The 26,159-nt window shown below is 37.1% G+C and overlaps 1 protein-coding gene across 5 annotated transcripts in view; it reads left to right on the forward strand.

The window, feature by feature from the left end:
- The window catches only part of TRIM2 (tripartite motif containing 2), a 114,289-nt gene extending 89,563 nt beyond the window's left edge, over positions 1-24,726 (forward strand). For 4 of the 5 annotated variants that reach the window (XM_046656120.1, XM_046656122.1, XM_046656123.1 and 1 more), the window contains 5 exons: positions 2-169; positions 9,055-9,235; positions 10,337-10,407; positions 14,266-14,406; positions 20,304-24,726. In XM_046656120.1, the coding sequence (XP_046512076.1) occupies positions 2-169; positions 9,055-9,235; positions 10,337-10,407; positions 14,266-14,406; positions 20,304-20,456 (714 nt within the window). In that variant the 3' untranslated portion in view covers positions 20,457-24,726. The remainder of the gene's footprint in view (position 1; positions 170-9,054; positions 9,236-10,336; positions 10,408-14,265; positions 14,407-20,303) is intronic. The other variant, XM_046656119.1, reaches the window with a different exon arrangement.
- Positions 24,727-26,159: the final 1,433 nt, after the last annotated feature.

Below are 26,159 nucleotides of genomic sequence, written 5' to 3' on the forward strand. Positions count from 1 at the left end.
GATATTTTCCAATGATGGCCAGTTCAAAAGTCGTTTTGGCATACGAGGACGCTCTCCGGGGCAGCTGCAGCGGCCCACGGGAGTAGCTGTGCATCCTAGTGGGGACATAATCATTGCAGATTATGATAATAAATGGGTTAGCATTTTCTCTTCAGATGGGAAGTTCAAGGTAAGATTAACTACCAATTGGCCACTAAACAGTAGAGAAAAGGAATAGGACCTACAAGATGAAATTGTGTTTTTCTTTTTTGAGATCCAGTGAAATAGTCAACAATTCTTCATACACAGACGTCTTGGCTTTGTTACATCTAAGTTTTGTGAAGCAAGAGTAACAGTGATACTGTCATGAATCCACTTACAGATATCCTAAATGTGCCTTGATTTTATAAAGCAATTATGTTGTTCAGTTGCTTTTTTTTTAGTATACTGTCTGATTTAAAGGAGAACATTTCCTGTTACCTCAATTCAATGAAAAACAACAACCTTTTTAGAAAGGGTTATTAAGAAGCAATTTATGTTTCCCAAATTAAGCTACAGATTGTCATTTATGAAGTGACTTCTACTTTCTCAGGCCTGTGGTAGATGATATGAGAGAAACAGAATAGTAAGACATGGTCTCTACCTTTTATAAATGTATAAGCTCATTGAGGAAAAAAGATTAATACACTAAAATGACAGAAGGCAATTCATGTCAGCCTTTAATCAGTCATAAACTGTTCGGTACAATCTGAAAAGCTAGGGTTAAAGTATATAATGTAGGGATTGGGTGGCAAAGAAAATGAGGGCTGGCTTCATGGAGAAAATGCGAGTTGAGGTACTCTTTGGGGATCCCATCATCTCACGTATTTGCTACTACTCCCAGCTTCATCTTCTGTTTGTTTAGCAAGTCACCGAAGAGTAGAGAGCCCTTTGGTGATAACAGACATCTCTCTGCTAAGGTGATCTCAAAGAATATTATCATCCAGCCCATTTTCTACATTTGTTCACAAGCAGATTATGAGACACGTTGTCAAAGGTGTTTTTGAAGGCCATGTGTACTATGCCTTCCACGTTCCCCATATCCAGCCTCCTAATGGCTTCTTTTTTTGTTGACAACATGAACTTTAACTCAGATAGATCAACCCAGTGGAATCCCAGCTCTGTAGCTTATTAACTGTTTGGCCTTTGGCAAATTATATAACTTCCTTGAGCCTCAATAGCCTCGTATTTCAAATTTGAATTTAAAAAATCTATCTCATAGGATTTGTAGGAGTCCCCTGCTATTATTGAGTTACTGCCTATTTCTCCTTTTATGTCTGTTAATAATTGCTTTATATATTTAGGTGGTCGTATGTTGAATGCATAAATATTTACAAGTGTTATAGCCTCTTGTCGGGTTGTTCCCTTTATCGTTATGTAGTGCCCTTCTTTGTCTCTTGTTACAGTTTTTGTTTTAAAGCCTATTTTGTCTGATGGAAGTATTGGTACCCCAGCTTTCTTTTCATTTCCATTTATGTGGAGTGTCTTTTTCCATCCTTTCACTTTCAGTTTGAGTGTCTTTCAGTCTGAAGTGTGTCTGTTGTATGCAGCATATACGTGGGTCTTGTATTTTTGTCCAATCAACTACCCTGTGTCTTTTGATTGGAGCGTTTAGTCCATTGACATTTAAAGTAGCTATTGGTATGTATACTTATTGCCAATTTGTTACTTTTTTCTGGGTGTTTTAGTAGTTCTTCTCTGTTCCTTTTTTCTTCTCTTGCTCTCTTCCCTTGGGATTTGATGGGGTTTTTTTAATATTATGTTTGGGTTCCTTCCTCTTTATTTTTTGTGTATTTATTATTGGTTTCTGGTTTGTAATTACCATGAGGTTCATATGTAATAACTTATGTAAGTAGCAATCTATATTAAGTTGATGGTCTCTGAAGTTGACCTCTTACTAAAAGCCCTACATTTTTACTCTCCCTCTTCCCATATTATGCTTTTTTTTGTATGTATCCCATAACCTCTTATCATGGAGATAGATGATTTTAATGCATTTGTCTTTTGACCTTTGTACTAGCTTTTATAGGTGGTTGATCCACTACCTTTACTGTATATTTACCTTTACTAGTGATTTTTTTTCTTTGATAATTTTCTTATTCCTATTTGTGGTCTTTTCTTTTCCACTTAAATATGTCCCTTTAACATTTCTTGTAAGGCTGATTTATTGGTGATAAACTCCTGTAGTTTTTGCTTGTCTGGAAAACTCTTTGTCTCTCTTTCCATTCTGAATGATAACCTTGCCCAGTAGAGTATTCTTGGTTGTAGGTTTTTTCTTTTCAGCACTTTGAATTTATTGTGCCACTCCCTTCTAGCCTGTAAGGTTTCTGCTGAGAAGTCAGCTGATAGCCCTATGGGGTTTCCTTTGTATGTTATTTATTGCCTTTCTCTTGCAGCTTTTAGGATTCTCTCTTTATCTTTAATTCTTGACATTTTAATTATAATGTGTCTTGCTGTGGGCCTCTTTGGGTTCATCTTGTTTGATGCTCTCTCTGCTTCCTGTACGTGGATGTTGGTTTCCTTCCTCAGGTCAGGGAAATTTTCAGCTATTATTTCTTCAAATAGATTCTCTGCCCCTTAGTCTCTTTCTTCTCCTTCCAAGACATCTGTAATATGAATGTCAGTATGCTTGATGTTGCCCCAGAAGTCCCTTAGACTGTCCTTGTTTTTTTAAATTCTTTTTTCTTTTTCTGTTCTGCTTGTGTGATTTCCTCTAGTCTTTCGTCCAGCTCACTGATGCATTCTTCTGTGTCATCTCCTCTGCTCTCGATTCCCCTTAGTGAACTTTTCATTTCCGTTATTGTGTTCTTCAGTTCTGATTGGTTCTGTTTTGTATTTTCCAGTTCTTTGTTGACATTCTCACTGTTCATCTGTTCTTCTCCCAAGATCAGTGATCATCCATATGACTATTAGTTTGCACACTTTATTAGGTAGATTGTTTATCTCTGTTTAGTTTAGTTCTTCTTCTGATTTGTCCTGTTCCCTTATTTGAAACATATTCCTTTGCCTCCTCATTTTGCCTGCTTCTCTGTGCTTATGTCTATGTATGAGGTAGATCAACTACGTCTCCCAATCTTGGAGATATGGCCTTATGTAAGAGATGCCTTATGGGGCCCGGCAGTGTGCTTCCCTCTCCTCACCTGTTCCAAATGTTCCGAGAGTGGTCCCTTTGTGGGCTACATGTGCCTTTCTCTTCTGGTGGGTTGCTGTTGCTGTGGGCACACCGGTAGGCTAAGCTGGCTCCAGGGCCGGCTGGTTGTAAGGCTTAGCCATGTGCAGCTGCCGTGGTTGCTTTATTGGGCAGTGTAAACCCTGGCAGGGCTGGCTGCAAGGTCTAATAGCAAACAACTACTGCTGTTTTGCTGTTAAGCGAGTCAGGCCCCCAGTGTGACTGGTTGCGAGGCTCACAGACTCACAGTGGCTGCAGGCCTCCAGTGCAGTTCTCTGTAGCACACAGCTGTTGTTGACTCTCTTAGGAGTGCAGATGGGTGGGGCCAACCCCAGACACTGCGGCACACAATTGTTTCAGGCGTTAGAAGGCAGGGCAGATCCCCTCTGTGGCTGTTTGAGATGGCCAGTGGCCCAAGTCTGCTATGGCCAATTCACCCCACTATCTGCAGGCCCACACACCCCGCCAGCGCAGGCCTGCCCTGTGTGTATGCCCCACTCAGGCGAGGTGGACCCACTCACTCCCCTTGCTGTAGAGGTTCCACACACCCTGCTACACAGGCCCACGTGTTCCCCACCAGGCTTGCTAGTGGGTGGGGCCAGTCCCTGATGTGAACTGCCTGCCCTAGCTGTGCTCACTTGAATCAGTGCTGTAGTGGGTGGGGCAAACCCCTATGCTAACAGGCTAGAGAAATGAATCCATTGGCATCTGTTAGCTTCCATGTTGGCACAACTGAACTAGGTCACAATAATGGCTGCTGCTGGTATCTCAGTTCCTGGAGGTGGGGGCCCAGCCTCCTCCTGCCTCTCTGAGATGTGTTCAGAGCCTAGTAAGTGAGTCGCTTTTACTAATGGACTATGCACTTTTCTTGTGTTTTTGTGTTGGTTTCTGGAATGGGTGAATCTGTGCATGGGCCCTTTAAGAGCGGGTTTTTCTTTCTCGGAAGTTTGATAGTTTTTCTGGGAATATTCCACGTTGGTTTGCAAAGCCAGCAAAGCCAGGTGTTATGGGATTTTGTCTCGGTTGTGCTGAGTCTAAAGGCTGATATTCCTATTGTGGCATAGATCCTCCATTCAGATCCCCTCACTCCTCTGGAAAAAGCTTCCTACCTTTAGGATTGCTCTTGGCTGTGAATTGGAGCAACTAGGGTGTGGTTTTTTCCCTCAGTAGAGGTACATTTCTACCTTTTCTACTCCTGTCAGTGTTGTCCCTTGTTGCAGAGGTTCTTTTTATCCAGTTTCCAGATCTCTCTCAGAGGAAATCGTTCCACAGGTAGTTGTAGGTTTGTTCTATCCATGGGAGGAGGTGAGTTGAGAGTCTTCTTGGGCCGCCATCTTGCCAGAATCCCTCATAGGGTTTGTGTAAGGATTAAATGAGATTTTATTTCTGGATTTTATCTGTGCCTCACATGAAACAGGCATCTAAGAAACGTTTTTTTCCAATGCCTCTATTAACCCTGTCCAAAAAATGAAGTCTTACCAGCTATGATTTGGGCTTCAGACTTCATGTCAGCTTCTGGTGGTCATCCTTTCCTTGTCTAAATGTTCAAAGGTGATGCTTTTCAAACTCCATTCTGAAATCCTGAAGATCACATGAAGTTCATTCATTAGTCTCTTATGGGAGGAATTTCTATTTTCCTTTTTAAAGTCATTGGAATACTACAGTCCCCTCATCATTTTTATTAAAACAAATTACTTACATAATTATTAACCCTCTGATTGGGGCAGCATCTAGAAGAATAAAAGGCTGTCGTTTTTAATTCCACCATATTGCATGCAATTCTTCAGTTGCCCTTGATTTTTTGTTCCATTAGAAATTTGATGACTCTGTATGATGGTCACGTACACAGAAAGGTCTCTTGCCTTTCTGTATCGCTAACTTCCTCACTTTCTTGTGTTTTCATAATTATATTTGTAGTAAGACATACCCAAATATGACAACTTTAACATCAATAGAATGAAAACTATTCAGTGAGCTCTTGAAAGTATCCATCTGGTTGGAGACAACGCATTTGTTCTTGTTTCATGCTCTATCAAAACCGTGACCTGCCTTTTAAAATTCAGACTAAAATAGGTATGGAAATAGGAGATTTATATCTGGTATGTTGAAATATTTTATATCTAATATACTAAAACATATTGAAACAGAAGTTTTATGTCTAAGAGAGAAGAGTTTCCTGAATTAGGCATTTTTCATTCAGTGGTTCAATATTGGAATAAACACTGAAGAACATTCATGCCCCCTAGAGAATGTGATATAGTTTCAACATACCCTTTTTTTAAATGATGGGTTTTGATCAAATCCCAAAGGATAAAAGGATAGCCAGTAAAAGCAATGGGAGTTCATCCAAGTGTGATGTCCGTGACCATATGCTAAGAGATACCCATTTCTTCTTTGGTGGGACTCAGTAAAATTAAACAGGTGCTCAGAAAGATGAACCTTTAACACAAATGTAGATTCTTTGTATTTATTCCTAATAGTCCTAGGGAGGTAACGTCTTAACTCCTTTTCTTTCTTTTACTCACCACCTTCTTGGTCCTAATTTTCATTCTTCTCTGCTTCTAGGTTTTTCCTTTCTATCTTTTCTCCTAACAAATCTTCTGGCCTATCTAGGAACCTTTTATGACCCCAGAACAGATACAGAGGCCCCTGGCCACCGCATTCTAAAATATCTCATCTCTTCCCTCTTCAATTTAAGGACTAATTTGTTGTGTTAAATGCTTTCATTTAACTGTTCCAGAGCCAGAGTCTAAAATATCTTTGCTTACTATTCTGTTTAAGATGGGGGACACATTGTCAGGCCAAATGCAGTAATTCGTATTTGACTTGGTACAATCTAGTGCAGCTAAACTAGGCGTGACTAAGGCAAGTGGAAGGAAAAAAGGTTTGGGTTCAACATTTAAGTTTGTTTTCTTTGTATGTGTACTAGTTCTCACTCCATGATAGAATGGCAGTAATCCTTTATTTTCTGTTTTTATTCTACATAATTATCATCCACTTAATGTGATTTGGTTGAGTCATTCTAAGTAACAACTAGTGTTCATAATGTTAGCTAGTAATAATACTCTTGTTTTAATTATCAGAGTCTCCTCTCTTCCTTTGATCTCTACTGACATATCTTCCATTCAGACATGAAAGAAAGTATACGACTTCTTGGCAAGCTATTATGTCATAATCTTTGACCTTTGGGCTAGATTGCAGACTCAGAATCAAATTCATACAACAGATTCCCTTGCAAGAATGCCATTGTTTCCTTCCTAATTAAAATGTGTCTCTTTGTTCTAAAGAGATGACATCTGAATCTCAGTCGTTTATTAACTTATGAGATTAAAAGATCATACAAAGTCTGAAGCTCCACTGTGGGAAAGTCCCCATGCCTCTCTTCGTACTCTCTACATCTATCTTCATGTTTCTTTTGGGAAGGAACAGAATCCTATGGGTCCGGTGTGATATAAGCTGAATAGGGTGAGGAGAAGGAGAGTGCCTGTGAGCCATATGCACCGTATGCTGTGCTTGGCACTTTTATCCTTCAAAATCTGCATGACCCAGGAGGTAAATGCTATAGCCGCCATTTTACAGATGAGAAAACTGAGGTTCAAACTGGTGAAAGAAAGAATAAATTTTGCTCTGAAATTTTGATGCTGGGTGTTTGGATGAACTGTGGGCTTGTAAAAGGAATTAGGAAATCAGGAGGTGCTATTTTTGGGCTTTCTTTTTTTTTAGTGGTGGGAATTAAGAAGATAAATTTGATTTGACACTGGTTGAGTTTAAGGTGATAACTTGTAAAATAGGCCAGGACTAAAGATACGCATTTGAGAATCTTACACATAGAGGTGAAAGTTGATGCCATAGCATAAATGAGATCTTAGAAGTGTGTAGAGTTGCGCTGTCCAATATGGTAGCCACTGGCCACATGTGGATACTGAGTGCTTGAAATGGGACTGGTCTGAACTGAGATGTGCTATGCATGTGAAATATACACTGCATTTCAAAGACTTAGTTAAAAAAAAAAAGAATGTAAACCGTTTCATTAATAATTTTAATATTGATTGCATGTCAAAATGAAAACTTTTGGATTTATTGGATTAAATATATAATTAAAAATAAGTTTTCTTATTTCTTTTTATTTTTTAGATGTGGCTACTAGAAAATTTTAAGTTACATATATGGCTCATGTTATATTTTTATCAGACAGCACTAATATAAAGAGAAAATAAGAGGACTAAAACAGAACCCATGGGAATGTAACTTTTTTGGAGTTTAAAATTTTAATTTAGAAAGTAATAGATGTAAATAGATTTTTTAAAAATAAGCCTACAGATGAGTATGAAATGAAAAGTAAGAATTTCTCCTACCACCGCTAATATCACTGGTTTCTCACTTACTGTCTCTTCCAGGAATATGTGTACATATATAAAGACATTTAATACAGGTGGGCTCAGACTATACTCACTGCTTTGTACCTTGCTTTGTTCAGTAGCATATCTGAGAGAGCATTCATAAAACGACACGGGGGTCTAACTTCACTCTGACGTCGTCAGCCTGGGTGCCTGGGAGAGCTGTGGTTCACACCGTTCCCAGGCGCTCTTCCCAGGCACTCTTTCTGGCCGCTCCCTCACCTCGGATGCTCCTTTTCCTTCCTTGTCTGTGGTGACTTGTCTCATCAAGTTATTGTTACACACAGCCTCTGAGATAACCTATTTGAATTCTTCCCAATCTCCCAAATCAAACACTCAATACCAGGCACTTTTAAAAAGGGCGCAGTAGACCTGTTTGTCTCTGCAATGTGACTGAGATGTCCTCCAGGGTAGGGGCTGGTCTCACTCGTCTTTGTCCACCAAGTGCCTGGAACACAACGTCAGCCACGTAATGGGTGTTGGATCAGTATTTTTAGAATTAGTAAATAAATGGTGAATAAGCAAAGTACTTAATTATGAGTACTCTAGAAAATGGAGCTATAAAAGTAAAAGTATAAGACAGGCATCGCATGGCAAACATTTCTATACACACTCTAGTCCACCCAGAAAAATGAATAAGATTTAAAATACATATTGGGTATATGTTTGATAGAAATCTAATGTTTGTCTCCCATTTTAAAATACTGAAAACTGAAACCAGTTGGTCATCATGATCACCCTAAATAATGCTAGACTTTTTAAATTAATATAATCAACAAATACTTGTTGAGTACCTATTAGGCAACAAGAAGTGTGCTAGGACTGAGTACAGGGCTGGATAAAACAGACATGACTCCTGCCTGCGTGGAACTTAATTCTAGTAAAGTTCAGTGGCAGATGCCTGGAAATTTCGATGTTAACTAGGCTATATAATAATGACAATAACTGCTTCCCTTTAATGACTGCTTAATATGTACTGTACTCTACACTAAATACTTTGTCTACGTTGTTTTACGTAGTACGTATTCCAAAAATATCACTGGAAGTTATTGAAGCCACTTTTTGACATTTTTTTAATATATGGAATCTGAAGCTTAAGGAAATTAAATTCATTTGTGCTATACCAGACGTGTCCACAGCAGGTGACAGGTACGGGACAGGACAGTCTTCATACTCTGAATCCAGTGATCTCTTGCTATATCACACTGCCTCTTTAGAAGAGAATTGTGACCCAGTTAAGGGGGTTCTAGAACATTTTTGGTAGTGATCCCTTTAAAAAATAAGAATTGCCTATAAATATTGGTGGCAGACAATGAATGTGACAGATAGTTTTGCAAGACAGAAGACCACTGTGATATGAGTAGCTGTGCACCCCTCTTTGAACATTCAAGTAAATGTTTACTAAAACAAATGTCTGTCTTCATGTTCTATAGTGTTTTAAACTTCACTTTCTGTGCTTGCTTCTGACAGACAAAAATCGGATCAGGAAAGTTGATGGGGCCCAAAGGAGTTTCTGTGGACCGCAACGGGCACATCATTGTGGTGGATAACAAGGCGTGCTGCGTGTTTATCTTCCAGCCAAACGGGAAGATAGTCACCAGGTTTGGTAGCCGAGGAAATGGGGACAGGCAGTTTGCAGGTACACTTGATGGTAATATGTAAACCCCCTTTTTTATGCTTCTTCTGCTCACATTTGCATGATGTTGGAGCATGTTGAAGACACCTCGTCCCCAGTGTGTTTGCTGGCTTTGGGAAAGATATTGGGGATGAAATCCAAGCAAAAGCATGGTTAGATGCTTCTCAATTACTCCGCCCGCCATAAGTTGAACTGCAGTCCATGTGTGGTCTTTATTGGTGGCAGTTTACAACTCAGAAGTCTAATCTTCAAATACTAATAGTAAATAAAATATAAATTTTAAAATAAAATATTTTTTAAATAAAATGTTTGAGGAGCAATGGAGTAACTCCTATTTCAGTGTAGCTGTAGCTTTATTTAAAGAGCTTCTGAATGAGAATTTTTTTTACCTTTCTAGGTGATTATAAGAGAGCAGGAGTTTAGAATGTTTGCTGAGCACAGGAGGGCAGTCTCTTTACTTCTCTTTTTGGTGTACCACTTTGCAGTCACCAGCTTACTTAGTTTTCACATCTGCAAGAAGAGGCTGAAAACAGTTTATTAAATTTTCTTTTTGAAAGGATGCTTTTGGCATTTCATATTAATTTGCATAATCTTTCTTTGTGCTTTGTCTCCAGTTCTGCCAGGTTCTCATTGTTACCCAAAATTATAAAGTGTGGGTTTCTGCTCTACTTTTTTACAAAAATGTTTTTTACAAAAAATATTACTTATTGGAGTCTTTTTCCCAGCGCTAAGAGTTACCATGTCTTTCCTCAGTGGGAGCTGAGGTCCCTAAAATGACCAATGTGCTCAGGGAAGCTGGCAGATGTGACTTTCAGATGGTGGTGCCGAGAATGAATTCTGATGCTTCTTGCTTATTCCACTACCTTAGGGCTGCTGCTAACTTAAGTTGATCTGAAAGAAGGCAGAGTAGACAGTCACAAGTGTAGAATGACATAGGATCCACGTTATCTGGAGCCACAGGTCTAGCCGAGTGACCTTTCAAGGACTGAGTCTACAATTCTTTGTCTTCTCTTAAATAACTAAATTAATGTATTAAGTTTCTTAACTGCTGTGGTATTATAATCATTTTTGTTGTTATAGAAGGTCATCACATGTTTCTTTCCATCTTTATTGCAGGTCCCCATTTTGCAGCTGTAAATAGCAATAATGAGATTATTGTTACAGATTTCCATAATCATTCTGTCAAGGTAGTATAAACATGTCAATTGTTGTTAACTTTTAACTGCTTTTATTGAGAAATCGGCTGGCAGAAAATAACGCAATACTCAGATATGCAAGCTGGATCTAAAGGAGTTAACCTAAAAGAGGAGATTTTGCTTCTTAAAGATGCACGTTCTAATTTAGACATAGAGACTTTGGAGAGTCAGAAAATTGATCGAAATATGGTGGCGATACATTTCTTAATTTGAAACTGGTGTAATTGGATGAAAAAGCAATTGCTTGAACTTAGAGAGGCGGGACTTTCTGAAGCTTAATGTTGTATGACTATTCAATAAATCAAAACAAGATGACTTTTTCGATTTTCTGCAGCAGAAGGCCTTTCAAACAAACTTTGATATTAGAATACTGCTACAACAACAGATTTTGGGAGGGAAATAGCCCTAGCATACATTCATGTAGCATATTTCATAGTTTTTGAAATGCTTGCACACCCTTATGTTCCTTAGAAAACAATGCCCACCTCCCTCCCCCAGATAGTACAATACATCTTTCTTACTAGGTATGGGGGAAGAAAGATTTGACTTTCATTATACGCAAATTAGGAAATAATAAAGTGGTTCAAAACAAATTTCTCACTTACTGAGACGAGAAAATGTTGAGTAACATTCTAGACCAAGCTTCTCAAGGTGAGATGCATGTTCCACTGAAGGTATACCAGGTGCTCACGGGCAGTGCACTGGCTGACATTTTTATTTTAAGAGTTCGGTGTTTGTTTTTAGGATTACCTTCTGTTTACATCAAGTGATAGTAGTTTGCACATATAGAAGTGATAGAAAGTTCTCCTTGTAAGTAAATTCATTTAAATTTTTTAAAGTGAGGCATCTCAAAGGAAGGATGAGGAAACAGCATAGATTTTATGCCAATGACTAAAGTTTGCACTTAGAGACAACCATTGAGGAACCAAAATTAGAAACAACTTATCAGTGTTGATAATGGGAATAGCTAGATAGGGATAGGAGTTTAACACCCTAAGAGAGGATGCCCACCGTTGCTTGCTTCTAAGGCTCTTCCTGCCATGTTGTCTCTCCATAGTTACTTCCATAGTGGTTGAGCTCCATCCTCATTGTCTCCACCTCCCTCAGTGTCCATCAGCTGCATTCTCTCTCTCTCCAGGAGGTGTCATGTTAAAAGGAAGAGGACAGTGGGAAAACTCTGTGGAGGAGGAGGAGGAGGGAAACAGAGAGCAAAGAGGCAGTAGGGGCTGGCTTGTGACCAACCTCCCAGGGAGCTCTAACAGTCCTGTGTGATGAGCATAACTATAAAAGGATAACACAAGCTGTTATCATACTTCCTACCCTCACTCACTTTATAGAGGAATCATTCAACTAGAGGGCATTCAACAAGAAGAAAACCTATAGAAATCCTAACAGTGAAAAGGCCAGTGAAGCCTGGCATCGATGCTGCCCACTGCCCACCAGAAGACAATAACATTAATCAAGTTGCTCTTTTCTACTAAGCACAACTGTGGCCTCAGGGTCTTTCCCGTCCCAGTGCTCCAGGCAGCCTTTATGAATCAACTGGCATTGGTATGTGGGATGATTCCTATTTACCAGCCCTGCTGACACTGTAGGAGGAAATAAAACATATGTAAGTAACCAAAATGCGAGGCAGGTAGCAATAACTGATTTGTTAAAAATAGGTGCATGTAATGTCCTATAAGTATCCAGAAGAAATGAGAAGATTTCCATAGCCAAGACTATCAGGAAGACTGCCAAGTGGGGGTGGTATTTGAGGGGAGCGGAATTTTGAAATCAGAAAAGGATTATCATCAAAGTGTTAAAAACTTGTTGTAAAAAGCAAAGCTGTAAAAATGATTTGAGCTCATACTTCTGCCTCTTAATATGTTTTTATCTGAATAATTTATAAGTAATTAAGTGACATTTTAGATGGGAAAAATAGGAAATATGAGAAATTTATCATTATTAAGATTCTGGAAACACTTCAAGTTTTCAGTACAGTAGAGGTAGATTATTTTAGTTATTTAAACTCAATATCCCTCTTATTTAAGAAAACCGGTCATTTTGTTTTTCCTCTTCTCTTCGACAGCTGTTGCCATATAGCTTTTATAGAATAGTTGGGCTTTTGCTTCCCATGTAACACAGGGCAGCTGGCACTGGTTCTAGATTCAGGTAGCTTCTCTGTTGGTAAATGTAAAAACCGTACCTATAGGTCAGGGCTAATAAGTGGTCTGGTTAGTTCTTTAGCTACCTTCAGTATATATTTTCTTTTCATTGCAAAACAAGTAAGACTAAATTTGGCATTGTCCATTATTCCAAAATGTAGCAGAAGCTCTTAAGCCATTTGGATTATGCCAAGGAAAACATATTGGCTCAGAGAGAGAAACACAAACAAGATTATTTGCACGACTTAAAAAGAGAAAGGTCAGAGAGTAATCAGTTGTGTTCTCACCAGCATACAAACACTTCCTTTGGTCTCTAAAACTAGAATGTTTTATGTGAAAGGAGACAAAAAGAGTCAGGAAAGAGATTTAAAACATGACATCTTATAAAAGCTGGTTCTTGCCTCTGTCTTTTGCGAAGAACCAAAGAGGTAGCTTGCTTTCTTGGAAATTATGTAATTAATTCAAGAATTGGTCATGACTCTTTTTTTTTTATCTTAAAGAAGTTTAGCCTTTAGAGATGGAAGTGTCTCACTTTCCCAATGTACATAACTAGAAGAAACAGAGTCATTTTAATCTTTCATGATCGCAGGGATGGCAACAGGAGATCATCCTCAAATTAGATTTGTGCTCGGATACAGTGAACTCTCTCAGGTCCACATTTTAGGAGCCCTTACTCTCAGGGTGCCTTGCAGGGAATACTTTCTGATTTGTTAATGAGTATTTCTACACAGGTAGGCTTCATGATAATGGAAGCTTAAAATAATATCCTGGAGAACCATTTCAGAACCATTAAGTATCATCTGAATCATCAAGATAAAATTAGGCTTACTATAGTCTTATCATTAAACACATTAAAATTTTAATTCTCTCAAAATTAATCGTCTGTATTTGATATATACACGGTGACACTCCATTCATAAGAATATTTCATTGACCACAACAAACTATTGCTTGACTATATCAGATATTAGAGAATTTGCTTAAGAGTTCTGTTTGGCCCCCCACTTCTGTCAGCCTGCCTTCTCTCAGTAGGCTCTATTTATCAAAGCTTTAGGGTCGTATAAATTCTCTATTCTAACTGAAATATATTCTGAAAAAATATTTGTAAAAATGTCCTTATTCCTCACTCACTGCCATTACACACACACACTCACCTGCACACGCACAATGACACTGAATCTCCACTGTTGTAAGTGTGAAGTCCAGCCTACTCTTCTTGTTACGTTGACTTAGTGAAATGGTGATAAATGCTGAGCATCTGGCCTAACAAAAAGCTCCCACTCTCTGATCGAACTTGGAGTCATCATCCATCCTGTTAGAAACATAATGCCCGTTCTTGAAATTAGCTATTTATTTAAAGGCAGAAAGAATAATGTTGTTGAAAATTATGGTTCTGTTTACTCATACTACCTTATATTTGTACATATTTTATAATTTATAACAAAAGTATTTTTCACATAAGTATTTAATAGCCAGATATAAGCTGGAAAAAAGAAATGATTTAGCAAATGCTAAATCAGATTTATACAGTACGTTGGGGAACCGCAAGGGATAGGGGAGTCTAGTTTGTAGATTTTTTCTTCTAGAATGTCCTAAATTATAGGTCTTATTATAAAAAACCTGCTCAGGTATTTTTAAAATCCATAATGTTTGCTCAACTATTTTAATTTAAAATAAAATAATTTTAAAATATTTCATACAGGTGTTTAATCAGGAAGGAGAATTCATATTGAAGTTTGGCTCAAATGGAGAAGGAAATGGGCAGTTTAATGCTCCAACGGGTGTGGCAGTGGATTCGAATGGAAACATCATTGTAGCAGACTGGGGAAACAGCAGGATCCAGGTAGATTCAAATGCTAATTTGTTTGTTTAGAGTGATTGGTATTTGTTAAAAGAGAGGAACTGGTTCTCTCCCAGCCTGGAATGTTTTCCATTCTTCATTGGTTAGGTAATAAGACCATAGATAATCTCACCAGAAGTACCAAATTCAGCAACGTGGAGTACGAAAAACGTCCACGTGTTACCAGAGTGAAATCCTCTAAATCAGGGATTCTTAACATGTATCCCACAGACCCCAAAAGTGTTTGTGGATAGAATTCAAGAGGTCCACTGAACAAAAATATCCCATTATTATTTTTTATATCTTCTAACTGAAAATTATTATTTCCTTTAATTATGAATATAGGCAACAATCACAGTAGCTTTAGTAATGTCACCAAGAGAAGTCACAGATATTTTCATATTACAGTTGCAGACATCTCAAGTTATCATTGATGCTCATCACTACTTCAGAAGTACAGTCATTGTGAGACCCATCACTATTTCTCATTATTTAATATGTTAATTTACAAAGCGCACGTTACTGTATCACAATTTTGTAACATTTTGATAACTGTATTTTAATGTGATTGTTTTCCTTTATAATCCCATGGTTTTGTTGTATGCATTTAAAAACAGTATTCTGTTAAATAACCGCTCAGTCAAAGAGGAAGTCTCAAGGAAAATTAAAAAATATATTGGACTGAATGAAAATACAAATATAGCATATCAAAATTTGTGGAATGCAGCTAAAACAGTGCTGAGAAAATTTTTTCCCCAGCTATATTGAGATATAATTGAAAAGTTTAAGGTGTACAAAGTGTTCATTTGATACACATATATATTGCAAAATGATTACCACTATAGCATTAGCAGCCCACACCTCCATCACGTACATAATTACCATTTCTTTTTGGTGGTGAGAACATTTCGATCTGCTCTGTTAGTAACTTTCAAGTACATAATACCGTATTGTTAACTACAGTCAATACAGTGTAGTTAATTATAATCACCATGCTGTGCACTGGATCCCCAGAACTTATTTCTCTTCTAACTGGAAGTTTGTGCCCTTTGACCAACTTCTCCCCATTTCCCCGGCCTCCCATTCCCTGGTAACCACCATTCTACCTGTGAGAGAAATTAATAGTACTAAATGCTTACGGTAGAAAAGAGGAAGAGTCTCAAATCAATCAGAAGAGTCTCAAATCGATCATCTAAGCTCCCACCTCGAGAAGCCAGAAAGAAAGGAGCAAAACAAACTGAAAGCCAGCAGAAGGAAGGAAATAGTGAAGGTGGTATCAGAAATCAGTGAAATTCAAGACAGAGAAAGAGAGAATATCAATGAAACAGAAAGTTGCTTCTTTGAAAAGATCAATAAAATTGACAAACCTCTAGCGAGACAAAGAAAAAGAGAAAAGGCACAAAATACTAGTAGTGTTACAGACCCTGCAGGCGTCAACAAGATAATAAGGAAATTCTACGAACAATTTGACAACTTAGTTGAAATGGACCAATTCCTCAAAAAGTACAAACTCTACAACTCACCCAATATAAAATAAATAATTTGAATAGCCCTACAACTATTAAGGAAATTTAGTTTATAATTTTAAAACTGTCCAAAACAGAAATCTCCAGACTCCAGTGGTTTCACTGGAGAATTCTACCAAATGTTTAAAGAAGAATTAGCAGTTCCAGAAAATAGAAGACAAGAGAACACTTCACAATTCACTTTCCAACTGATGCCCTGATAGCAAAAACCAGACTAAGACAGTACAAAAAAGAAAACTACACACCATGTTCTTTGTGGTTATAGATGCAAAATTACTTAACAAAATATTAGCAAATAGAATTCAGCAGTATATACAAATCCTTCCATGACCAACTGGGATTTATTCCAGGGATGCAAGGCTGCTTCAGTATTTGAAAAACAATCAGTGGAATCTGCCATATTAAAAGGCTAAAGAATAAAAATCACGTGATCATATCAGTTGATGCAGAAAAAGCATTTGACAAAATTCAGTACCAATTCATGATTAAAACAATCTCAAAAAACTAGAAATATACAAGAACGTTCTCAATTTGATAAAGAACATCTATGAAAACCTATAGATAACATCATACTTAATGGTGAAAGCCTGAAGCCTTCTCCTCTAAGATGAGGAACAAGGCAAGGATGTCTGCTCTCACCATTCTTATTTAGTGCAGTAGTAGAAGTTCTACCAGCAAAAAAAGGAAAGAAAAGGAAAGAAGCAGCTTACAAATTAGAAAGGAAGAAATTGAAACTTTCTGTATTTGCAGATAACAGGATTGTTTATATAGAAAATTGAAAGGAATCTACAGATTTCTAAAACTAGTAAGCAAGTTCAGCAAGGTCACAGCATACAAGATCAACATACAAAAATCAATTGTATTTCTCTATAGTACCAACAAACACATGGAAGCCAAAATTAAAAATATAGTACCATTTATAATTGCTGGGAAACGTGAAATATTTAGGTGTAATAAGAAAGCATGTCTAGTATTTAGATGCATAAAACTATATAAATGCTAATGAAAGAAATAAAAAACTATCTAAATAAATGGATAGATATAATGTGTCTGTGGATTGCAAGACTCAACAAAAATGTCAATTCTCCCCAAATTGATATACATGTTTAACACAAAATCCCAGCAGGAATTTTTGTAGATATAGACAAAATTATTTTAAAATATATATGGAAAGGCAAAGTGACTAGAATAGCTAAAACAATTTTGAAAAAAAGAAGAAAGTGAGAGGAATCACTCTACCTGATTTCATGACTTATTATATAGCTATTTTATAGCTACAGTAATCAAGACGGTGTGATATTAATGGAGGGATAGATCAATGGAACAGAATAGAGAATCCAGAAATAGCCCCCACACATGTACAACCAAGTGATTTTTGACAGAGGTCCAAAGGCAATTCAATGGAGGAATGACAGCGTTTCAACAAATGATGCTGGAGTAATTAGGCTATGCATAGAAGAAAAAAATGAACCTCACCTTATATAAAAAAATTAACTCAGAATAGATCATAGATTTAAATGAAAAATGTAAAACTATAAAACTTTTAGAAGATAATATTTTAGGAGATTAACTTTTAGAAAATTTCAAGAGGAAATCTTTGGGACCAAGGGCATGGTGAAGAGTTTTTAGGCATGATACCAAAAGTACAATCCATAAAAGAAAAAATCAATAAATTGGAGTTCATCAAAATTAAAAACTTCTGTTCTATGAAAGACTCTTAAGAAGATAAAAAGAGAAACAACAGAATGGGAGAAAATATTTAGAAACCACATATCTGACAAAGGACTTGAACCTAGAATATATAGACTCTCGGAGCAATAGTAAAATAACCAAACAATCCAGTTAGAAAATGGGCAAAAGACGTGAAGAGAAATTTCACTGAAGTGGATATCCACGTGGAAAGAAGTGTCATATCAGTAGACATTATGGAAGTGCCAATTAAGACCATGGTGAGATATTACTAGGCAGTTATTACAATAGCTAAAATTAAAAATAGTGATAGAGCCAGCCCTGATGGCCTAGTGGTTAAAGTTTGGCATGTTCCACTTTGGTTCAATTCCCAGGTGCAGAACGATGTCTGTCAGTAGCCATGCTATGGTGGTGGCTCACATAGAAGAACTAGAAGGACCTCCAACTAGAATATACAACTATGTACTGGGGCTTTGGGGAGTAAAAGAAAAAAAAAAAAACAGGAGGATTGGCAACAGATGCTAGCTCAAGGCAAATCTTTCCTAGCAAAAAATATATGTGTATTGATAATGCCAAATGCTAGTGAGCATGCAGAAAAACTAGATCTCTCATACTTTGCTAGTGGCAATATAAAATGACAGCCAGCCTTGAAAATAGTTTGACAGTTTCTTAAAAAAACTAAACATAACACTTACCATACAATCCAGCAGTTGCACTCCTGGGCACTTACCGCAGAGAAGTGAGAACTTATGTCCACACAAAAACCTGCACATTTTTGTTCATAGAAACTTATTTGTAATAGCCAAAAACTGAAAAGAACCAAAATGTCCTTCAATAGATTAATGGATAAAAAAACTGTGGTATATCCATACTATGGAATGCTACTCAGCAGTAAAAAAGAACAGACTAATGATACACACTCAGCAACTTAGATGCTCAAAGACATCATGCTGTGTGAACAAAGCCACTTCAAAAGATCACATACTGTATGATTCCATTTATGTAGCATTCTTGAAATGACAACATTATAGAGGAGAAAAATTAGTGGTTGGCAAGAGTTAGAGATGGTGGAAGAAGTGACATGGGTGTGACTATAAAGAGGTAGCATGAGGGAGATCTTTGTGATAATGGAGTAGTTCTGTGTGTTGATTGTGGTGGTGGTTACATGAATCTACAGCTGGGATAAAGTGATATACAGCTATACACACACATCCCAATGTTTGTTTGCTGAGTTTTATATTGTACTATAATTATGGAAGATGTAACCATTGGGGGAAAGAAGGTGAAGGGGTCTCAGGATCTCTCTGTACTCTCTTTGCAACTTCCTATGAATCTATAATTATTTCAAAATAAAAAATTAACAAATTAAATTTGAAAGAATAATACTGAATTTAAATGTGTTTTCATGATATTGGAATAATGGTATCATGAATGGCATTTGGCATTTTGATTGGGTATAAAGCATAATAAAACTGGTTACATTCTAGTGGAAGAAACATTTAAACATTCTTCTGAGACAGGGACTGTAGTCTTTGCTGGACTGCCAGAGGGCTCCATGACACACACACCAGTTTGATTTTCCTCTAAATTAAGAACAAAACTTTTAAACCCTCAAATTAAAGAAAGACTATTCTTTTTTCTTGTTTCTCTGTGTGGACACCTGCACAGATCTGACATGCATTTACAGATGGGGCTGTTCATCCTTGCCAATGTGGCCCTGTGCAGTGCACCTGACAACCCAGAGTACACTGGTTAAATCTACATTCAGATGTCTCTGCGTACAGCAGTGGTCAGTAGTTTGAATCTGATATAGGTACCTGCTTCTCAGAAAAAGAATTGAGACCATAAATGTAACACTAAATGCTTTTATTTCTCCAATATATTCATCTTGTTTAATTATCCCAAAGGATGTCTACATTTGAAAGAGACATTCTGTGTCTAATGAGAAACAAGAAGCCAGACAGGGAACTAAGTTGACGAAGGAGTTCTGTATAGGACCACAGATGCTAAGCTGTTGTATTGTGGCCCTCATAGCACCTGCCTATTACACTGCCTTTTAAAACACCCTATGTGCCAAACAGAATGGTCAAAAGAAACCAGCCTGGGCCTTGTGAAGGAGAAGGGTTCCTTTTAATTCATCAGGGCAGAAGCTTACCAACCAAAGGAAGACCACTTCGTATCCAAGTGGACATGTTGAACCGTTGACTTCTTAATAACTCACTCTTTTCTGAAAAGGAAAAAAATAATGTTTTCCCATTGCATATTAATGACTCAGGACCTTTTTCTGTGGTTTAGTTGCTGATTTTTCTCTCTTATGACTGGGGATAAAAGAGGGATGTGAGTCTGGGAGGTGGCAAAGTGAAGGTTTAGAGTGAGAAATAAGGGTCATTCATTTTTCAAGCACCATCAAGGGCCATTCTCATCAAATATGACGACTATGAGAATATATGTGTGATCTGGCAGCCAGTGGCATGCTCTGTGTCAGTGACTCTGGGGCATGGAGAGCGAGAGGAGAAAAAGGAAGGTAAGTGGAGGGATTATATGTGTGACAGTGATCTAAACAAACCTAGAGAGTTACACACATGCTTTTATATTAAAAACATTAGCAATAAGAGTTTACAACTCATATTTAGTCATATTACTATAACTTTTCCTGTAATACCCTGACCTTATTTTTTTTTACAGGTTTTTGATGGAAGCGGTTCATTTTTGTCCTACATTAACACATCTGCTGACCCACTCTACGGTCCCCAAGGCTTGGCCCTGACTTCAGACGGCCATGTTGTGGTTGCAGACTCTGGAAACCACTGTTTCAAGGTGTATCGATACTTACAGTAACGGCGGGCAGCTGGACACCCCCTTACAAAGGTCTTGCACTATAAACTGGAATGGATTTCTCAACGCAGGACCAGATTATACTAGACATTTCATGCTAGAAGGAATCATTGGTGAACTTTCCAAGGTTATTTCTGAATGTAACAATTTCCTTAAAAACTGCATATCCAATTTCTGTAATTCACCTTTAGGTTTAAAAAAAAAGAAATCTCTTCTACTGAATCTATAAAAACTGCAAAGTTTTACACCTGTGAACTATGGCTTATAGGACAGGGATTTATGTAGTTAAACTAATTTTGCAAATCAAACAAGCATTAAAAAAAAACTAGAATATTTAAAGGTATTTGTTAATCCTGTGAATGGTAGCTTTTGTGCAGAGCTTCCAAAAACAAAACAAAATCTGTTGTAGTTATGTACTTTATTTATCCTCGGTCACAAGACTCGGGGGATTTTTTAACCTCACTTTTACAGTAGGTATTACTCTTGTGACATTTTTTGGTTATCAACAACTACATATAAATTACTTTAGGAAAACATAAGACTGTCTTGCAAAGTCTTCCCAGCTGTGATTAGCAGGCCTCTTGAGTTTGGCACTTAAGAATCAATGCAAATTTCCCCCCATCCTTTCTGGGTTAGATCAAAGATCCTTTTTGTCTTTTCTTTTCTCCTTCTCTTTCCTGCTCACCTTGTGTCAAAAAACAAAATACATTTTCAGGGAAACCTGAAATTCCTAATAGTTTGAAAAGCGTATTACAATAATAATCCTACCTTTTGGTAAACAGCCCCGTTAACTCAGATTAACGCACTGGAATATGATCAAGAAAAAGTCACATTTTATGTGCCATGTTCTCACGTGTGTCTCTCCTCTTCCACTTTATGAAAGCGAAAGCTTTACCTCCTGCAAAATGTCAGCACATGTAGTAGGACACCAGTATCCTAGGACAGAGAGCCATAAGTAGCCCTTTGGAGGACGGATGGTGTCAACCAAAGGCATGTGATTGATTAATGGTTTCCCCTTAGAAAGCAAGTGGTACCAAAGTTGTGTTATCTCGAAAGCATTACAGGTAAGGGCATGTTATGGTTATTTATCATTGTCTAATGAATAGTAGAGGCATTAAAGGACTATGTATACATGATTAGGGTAAGGTAGAATGTATCATATATATATATATATATATAGCTGAATCTTTGGTATATCGAAATAGGCAGCACTCTCAAAGACAGAAGCATCTCCAGCCTTTCTTCAGCACATTCCTTTACTGCGCAGTTTCAAGCCGTCCTGGTAGAGCGAGCCCTAAAGCAGATTTAAGTTTCACCATTTTCCAGGAATGATAGTATGGGTAGACTTTTGGACAGAAAATGGCCCTCTTTGCTTTCAAAAACAAAACAAAATGAAAAAAAGAAAAACTGAACTTGAGTTACATTGAATCTAAACTAAGTATAAATGCATTTGGAGAAATGTCAAGAATAATTTAGTCAACTGTGGTTGTCATTGATACTGTAAAATAAGATGTGGTCTGTTTCCACTGTTTAATTTTCTACTCAGTTCTCCCAAATAGGATGTCGTGTTTGGCATTTTCAATATTGACCTTGGGCTCTTTTTCATGGAAAGCACCTTAGAAGTGTACTGTAAGACAACATTTCCCATATGTATAATTATATAAATGTGATGTTTATTGCTTATTAATTTATAATTCAGTCATTCTCTTTTATAGGACTTTTTTAAATTTAGAAGGGAAATCTAGCTACTTCCAATTGTCTATCAAATTTATTATGCCCAAATCAACCTCTGAAAAAAATTTTTCAGGAAGATTTACATTTAGGTTTAGTATTTTTTCAGTTAGGTAGAGTTTTCAAAATATTTGAGACTGTGATAAAGTTCAATAACATTTTTAGAATGTTAAACCAAGCCACTGTTTCCTAATGTCAGTGAAATAAGTCTCTGAATTTAAACATTCATATTTAATGAGTGCCTCCTAGGTGCCAGGCGCTGTTCTAGGCACTGGGGATATAGTGATAGATAAAACAGACAAAATTCCTGCCCCCTTGGGGCTTCCACTCTGGGGAGGGAATTTCATTTTGATGTTTACTAATATTCTGCATAAAAGATAAGCTAGCCTCCTGATAGCTCCTAGACTGTTTAAAAGAAAACTTTTTAAATTGGTTACATTAATTTTAGTTTATTTTCACAAAAACGTCTTCTTATTTAGATTCTGTCACAGGCTATTGATCTTAAGACTGGTTTACTTAAAGGATTTTTTTGTACAACCTTTCAGTTACATTTGTGACGTTCAAAATTAGCCAGCCGTCATACCATATCAAGCTGGATATCTCAATAGTTGATTGAATACAAAGCTAATTTTTTTGCATGTCAATTTTGGCACAAACTGGAATGAAAGAATGGATACTTTGATTCAGACACGTTCCACTATCTGATACTAAAACTCATGCTATGGGCACTCCAGGAAACACTATGTTTTTTCCCCAAAAATATGTATTCATATCTGTTAAAGTATAGATAACATTTCACATTTGGATATATAATGTATTAACTGTATTTCTTGGCATATTTTAGGGGGAAAAGTGCTGCTGATAAGATAGGAATAGACAAGATTTAAATGAAATTTTGTCACATTCTATGGAAAATGGTTTCTGGTAAACTGAGAAGGATATTAAAATAAGTGACTTTTTTCTGGGCTACCACTATGGTTTGATTTCTCTTTGTCAAGTGTACAGAACCTGTCATACATTCATGATAAGTAGCACTGAAAGATTACCCATTCAAATTTCCCCTGGGCACGTATGGCAGAATCCTGCCAGTTAGAATGTACAGGCCAGTGGCAATGCATTCCCTCCCATTACAGACCTCCCCTGCTGGACACGGGGAGGTAGAGAGTCACTTGACCATCCAGAAACACATGAATAAAAAGCCTTTATGACTGTTCGCCATTTTTTTTAAATGGTACTTATTATCTTGATCAAAGTTGAGTCTCCAGGAACTAAACAAGTCCCCTAGTTTCCTCATTTTAATTTACTCTTTGATTAGTTTTGAGGCAAATAAATACTACAGGTCCATGCAACTAGAACACACTTGCTTGTACTACTGAGTATACAGGGTATGTCCTAACACGGAGTTAACTGGAAGAGCAGTACACTAGCAAGTGTCTATGGATCCTTATCCTTGAAGGGTCCACATAAATGGTTTGGTAATACCTACTGAGTTAATCAGAGGAAATAGCAAATAAACATCACCTGCAGATTACTTCAAATGGAAAAAAATTTTTTGTACATTTGGACTCTTCGTGTCCTCCCTATTCACCAGCTTCTGAAAAGGGAGGAGCATTTTTAGTTTAATCATTTAAAAACCAGACATTTCCAGGTAGGGTAAAATTGAAGCTATTTGCTGCAAACATCACTTAATTTTGCTTAAAATCGAGAGCTGTAATAACTGTTGCATTCTGTAAATGTTACAGGGTTTTAGACTTTACAATTATTTTAATATTTTTGATAACTAGGAATCTAGTATTGCCATAAAGGAAACTAAGTGCCCATTAAAGATTTGTTTGGTATAAATAAATAATCTTCTGTTTTGTTTTAAATGACAGTAAGCTACAAATCATGATGTTAAACTTTCTGAAGATGAATTGTGTGGCAGTGATTGTATGGTCTGTTTATGGAGAATGTGTGGAAGCTATTAATGTTCTAAAATAGATTAATAAATTGGCTATGTTGTTCCAATGAATGTACAGCACTTCCATTGACTTTTGAAAGCAACACAGCCTTAAACTCAATGCTTTTGCTTTATGACATGGGAATGTTCTGTCATCAACAGAGTGTATTCTTGTAATAGAATTCTTTACATCATTCTCAATTCTGTAGCCTTTCAATCCTATGTATGAGTATGAAGGTTTTTTGCTTCCTTTTTTTCTTTTTAAATTTTGTACATTCCATCTTTATAGGTCTGTTTCATACGTTTTGTGTGTAGAACACTAAGTCTTGCGCTCTCTGACATTGATACTGATATATTCTCAACATTTGTTCTTTTATGAATCAAAATGCTGACTGCCTATTTAAAGAAAAGAATGAACGCTGTGCATCAAAGTGTTTGTACATTCGTAGCTACATATGTATCACAGTATTTTGGATGCTTTAGTCTACAATAAAACTTTAAATTAATTCTGTCTTGAAACATAGGAGAAACAAGATTCATGTGTATACCTTTACCATGCACAAAATTTCAAATCATTATAATAAAGCTTGTTTTCTCCATTTCCAGGGTGAATGTTTATTTGACATATTGTTCTCTTTCTTAGTGAAGGGAAATGAAGGAATGTTCTAGAATATGTGGAAGATATGAATACCTCAATCAAACTGTTTATACTACTGAGAAAAAGCTTAGTAAAATTTTTGTTGTTTATGATGCTAATAATCTGTCAGCATTTGGGTTGTATCTTAAACAGGAATTTGGAAAATCATGACACGTCTGTACAGCACATACATTTAGAAGGTCAAATAGATCAAAATCACTATTCTTATAATCCTTAAAGAATCACAAGATGAAGAGACCTTCTGGCAGTCATGGCAGTCACATTGCTAGGGGGTAAAGGACTAGAAAGGGACCTCACTGCAAACATTGTTTTTATGGTCCAGAATTTCATTAGAATGAAATTCTTTACCATAAAAATTTCTATATTACATCAAGCTAATGGCCACGCATTTCAAGCAATACTCAAAGCATCCAAAGGGCACATCTAGATAGTCCTCTGGAGGTTCCATGGTAAAGGAACCTGATGGTAAATGTACGAATAACAAGATATCACTCTGTCATATTCTTTCAAAGGAGTTAGTTTCCACGGTCTGTCTTAAATGGAATAAAACATTTCTTAAATGTTGATCTCTGTTCATAATGTCACAGTTGTCATTTTAATGCTGCCTATCTACAGGCCAGTATCTTCCCAATAAGACTTAAGAATAGATAAGCTAGGAACAGAGATGGCGGAGTGAGGCCAGCGTGGCAAGCCGGCCTTTGGGATGGGGGTGTGCCGGTTCCCGGGCAGTTGAGTGCTTCTGCTGGCCCGTACGAGGGAAATTCTGGGAAAGGTGCCTGTTTTTAGGTTTACGAGTTGGTGAAATGTTTTTAAAACTGACATGTTAGTTGGGTCCAGTTCAAATGACATGTCATAATATTAATGAATGTTCCTGATAGGCTCTTTGCTGGCTCTGGCTTTAGCAGAGCTGAAAATATCAGGAAGAACATTTTCCTTGACTTTTAGGTGCTTAGTATTCATCTCGAAAAGAAAACAGAATTCTGAACTCAGGATTTGGCGAGTATTTCTAAATTGTCTCCTGGAATGGGTAGTCCTGCTTGTTTTACATGGCCACTTTCCCTATTCTTGAAACGTGGATATCTCTTCTCTACACTTCACCTCCATGATTGGCATTGGAAAAGGCCTCTTTACTTTTTGTTCCACCCGTCAGTCAACACAGAGAATCTCCTAGGATGCAGTCATCCTGCCCACTTCTCCAGGAAGAAAGCAAATAACATGCATCTTCTGCTGCTATTTGCTTAATTGTAAAGAAATTATTTTACAAGCTGAAGGCTGATGTTTAATTTGAAACAGGTGCTTAGATGGTGGTATTTATGAATTCTTTACCTTTTGTTTGAAACAGGAAGACCAAATAAATAGCAAGTATGGATGACATCAG

This window comes from Equus quagga, chromosome 3, assembly GCF_021613505.1.
Source record: "Equus quagga isolate Etosha38 chromosome 3, UCLA_HA_Equagga_1.0, whole genome shotgun sequence".
NCBI lineage: Eukaryota > Metazoa > Chordata > Mammalia > Perissodactyla > Equidae > Equus > Equus quagga.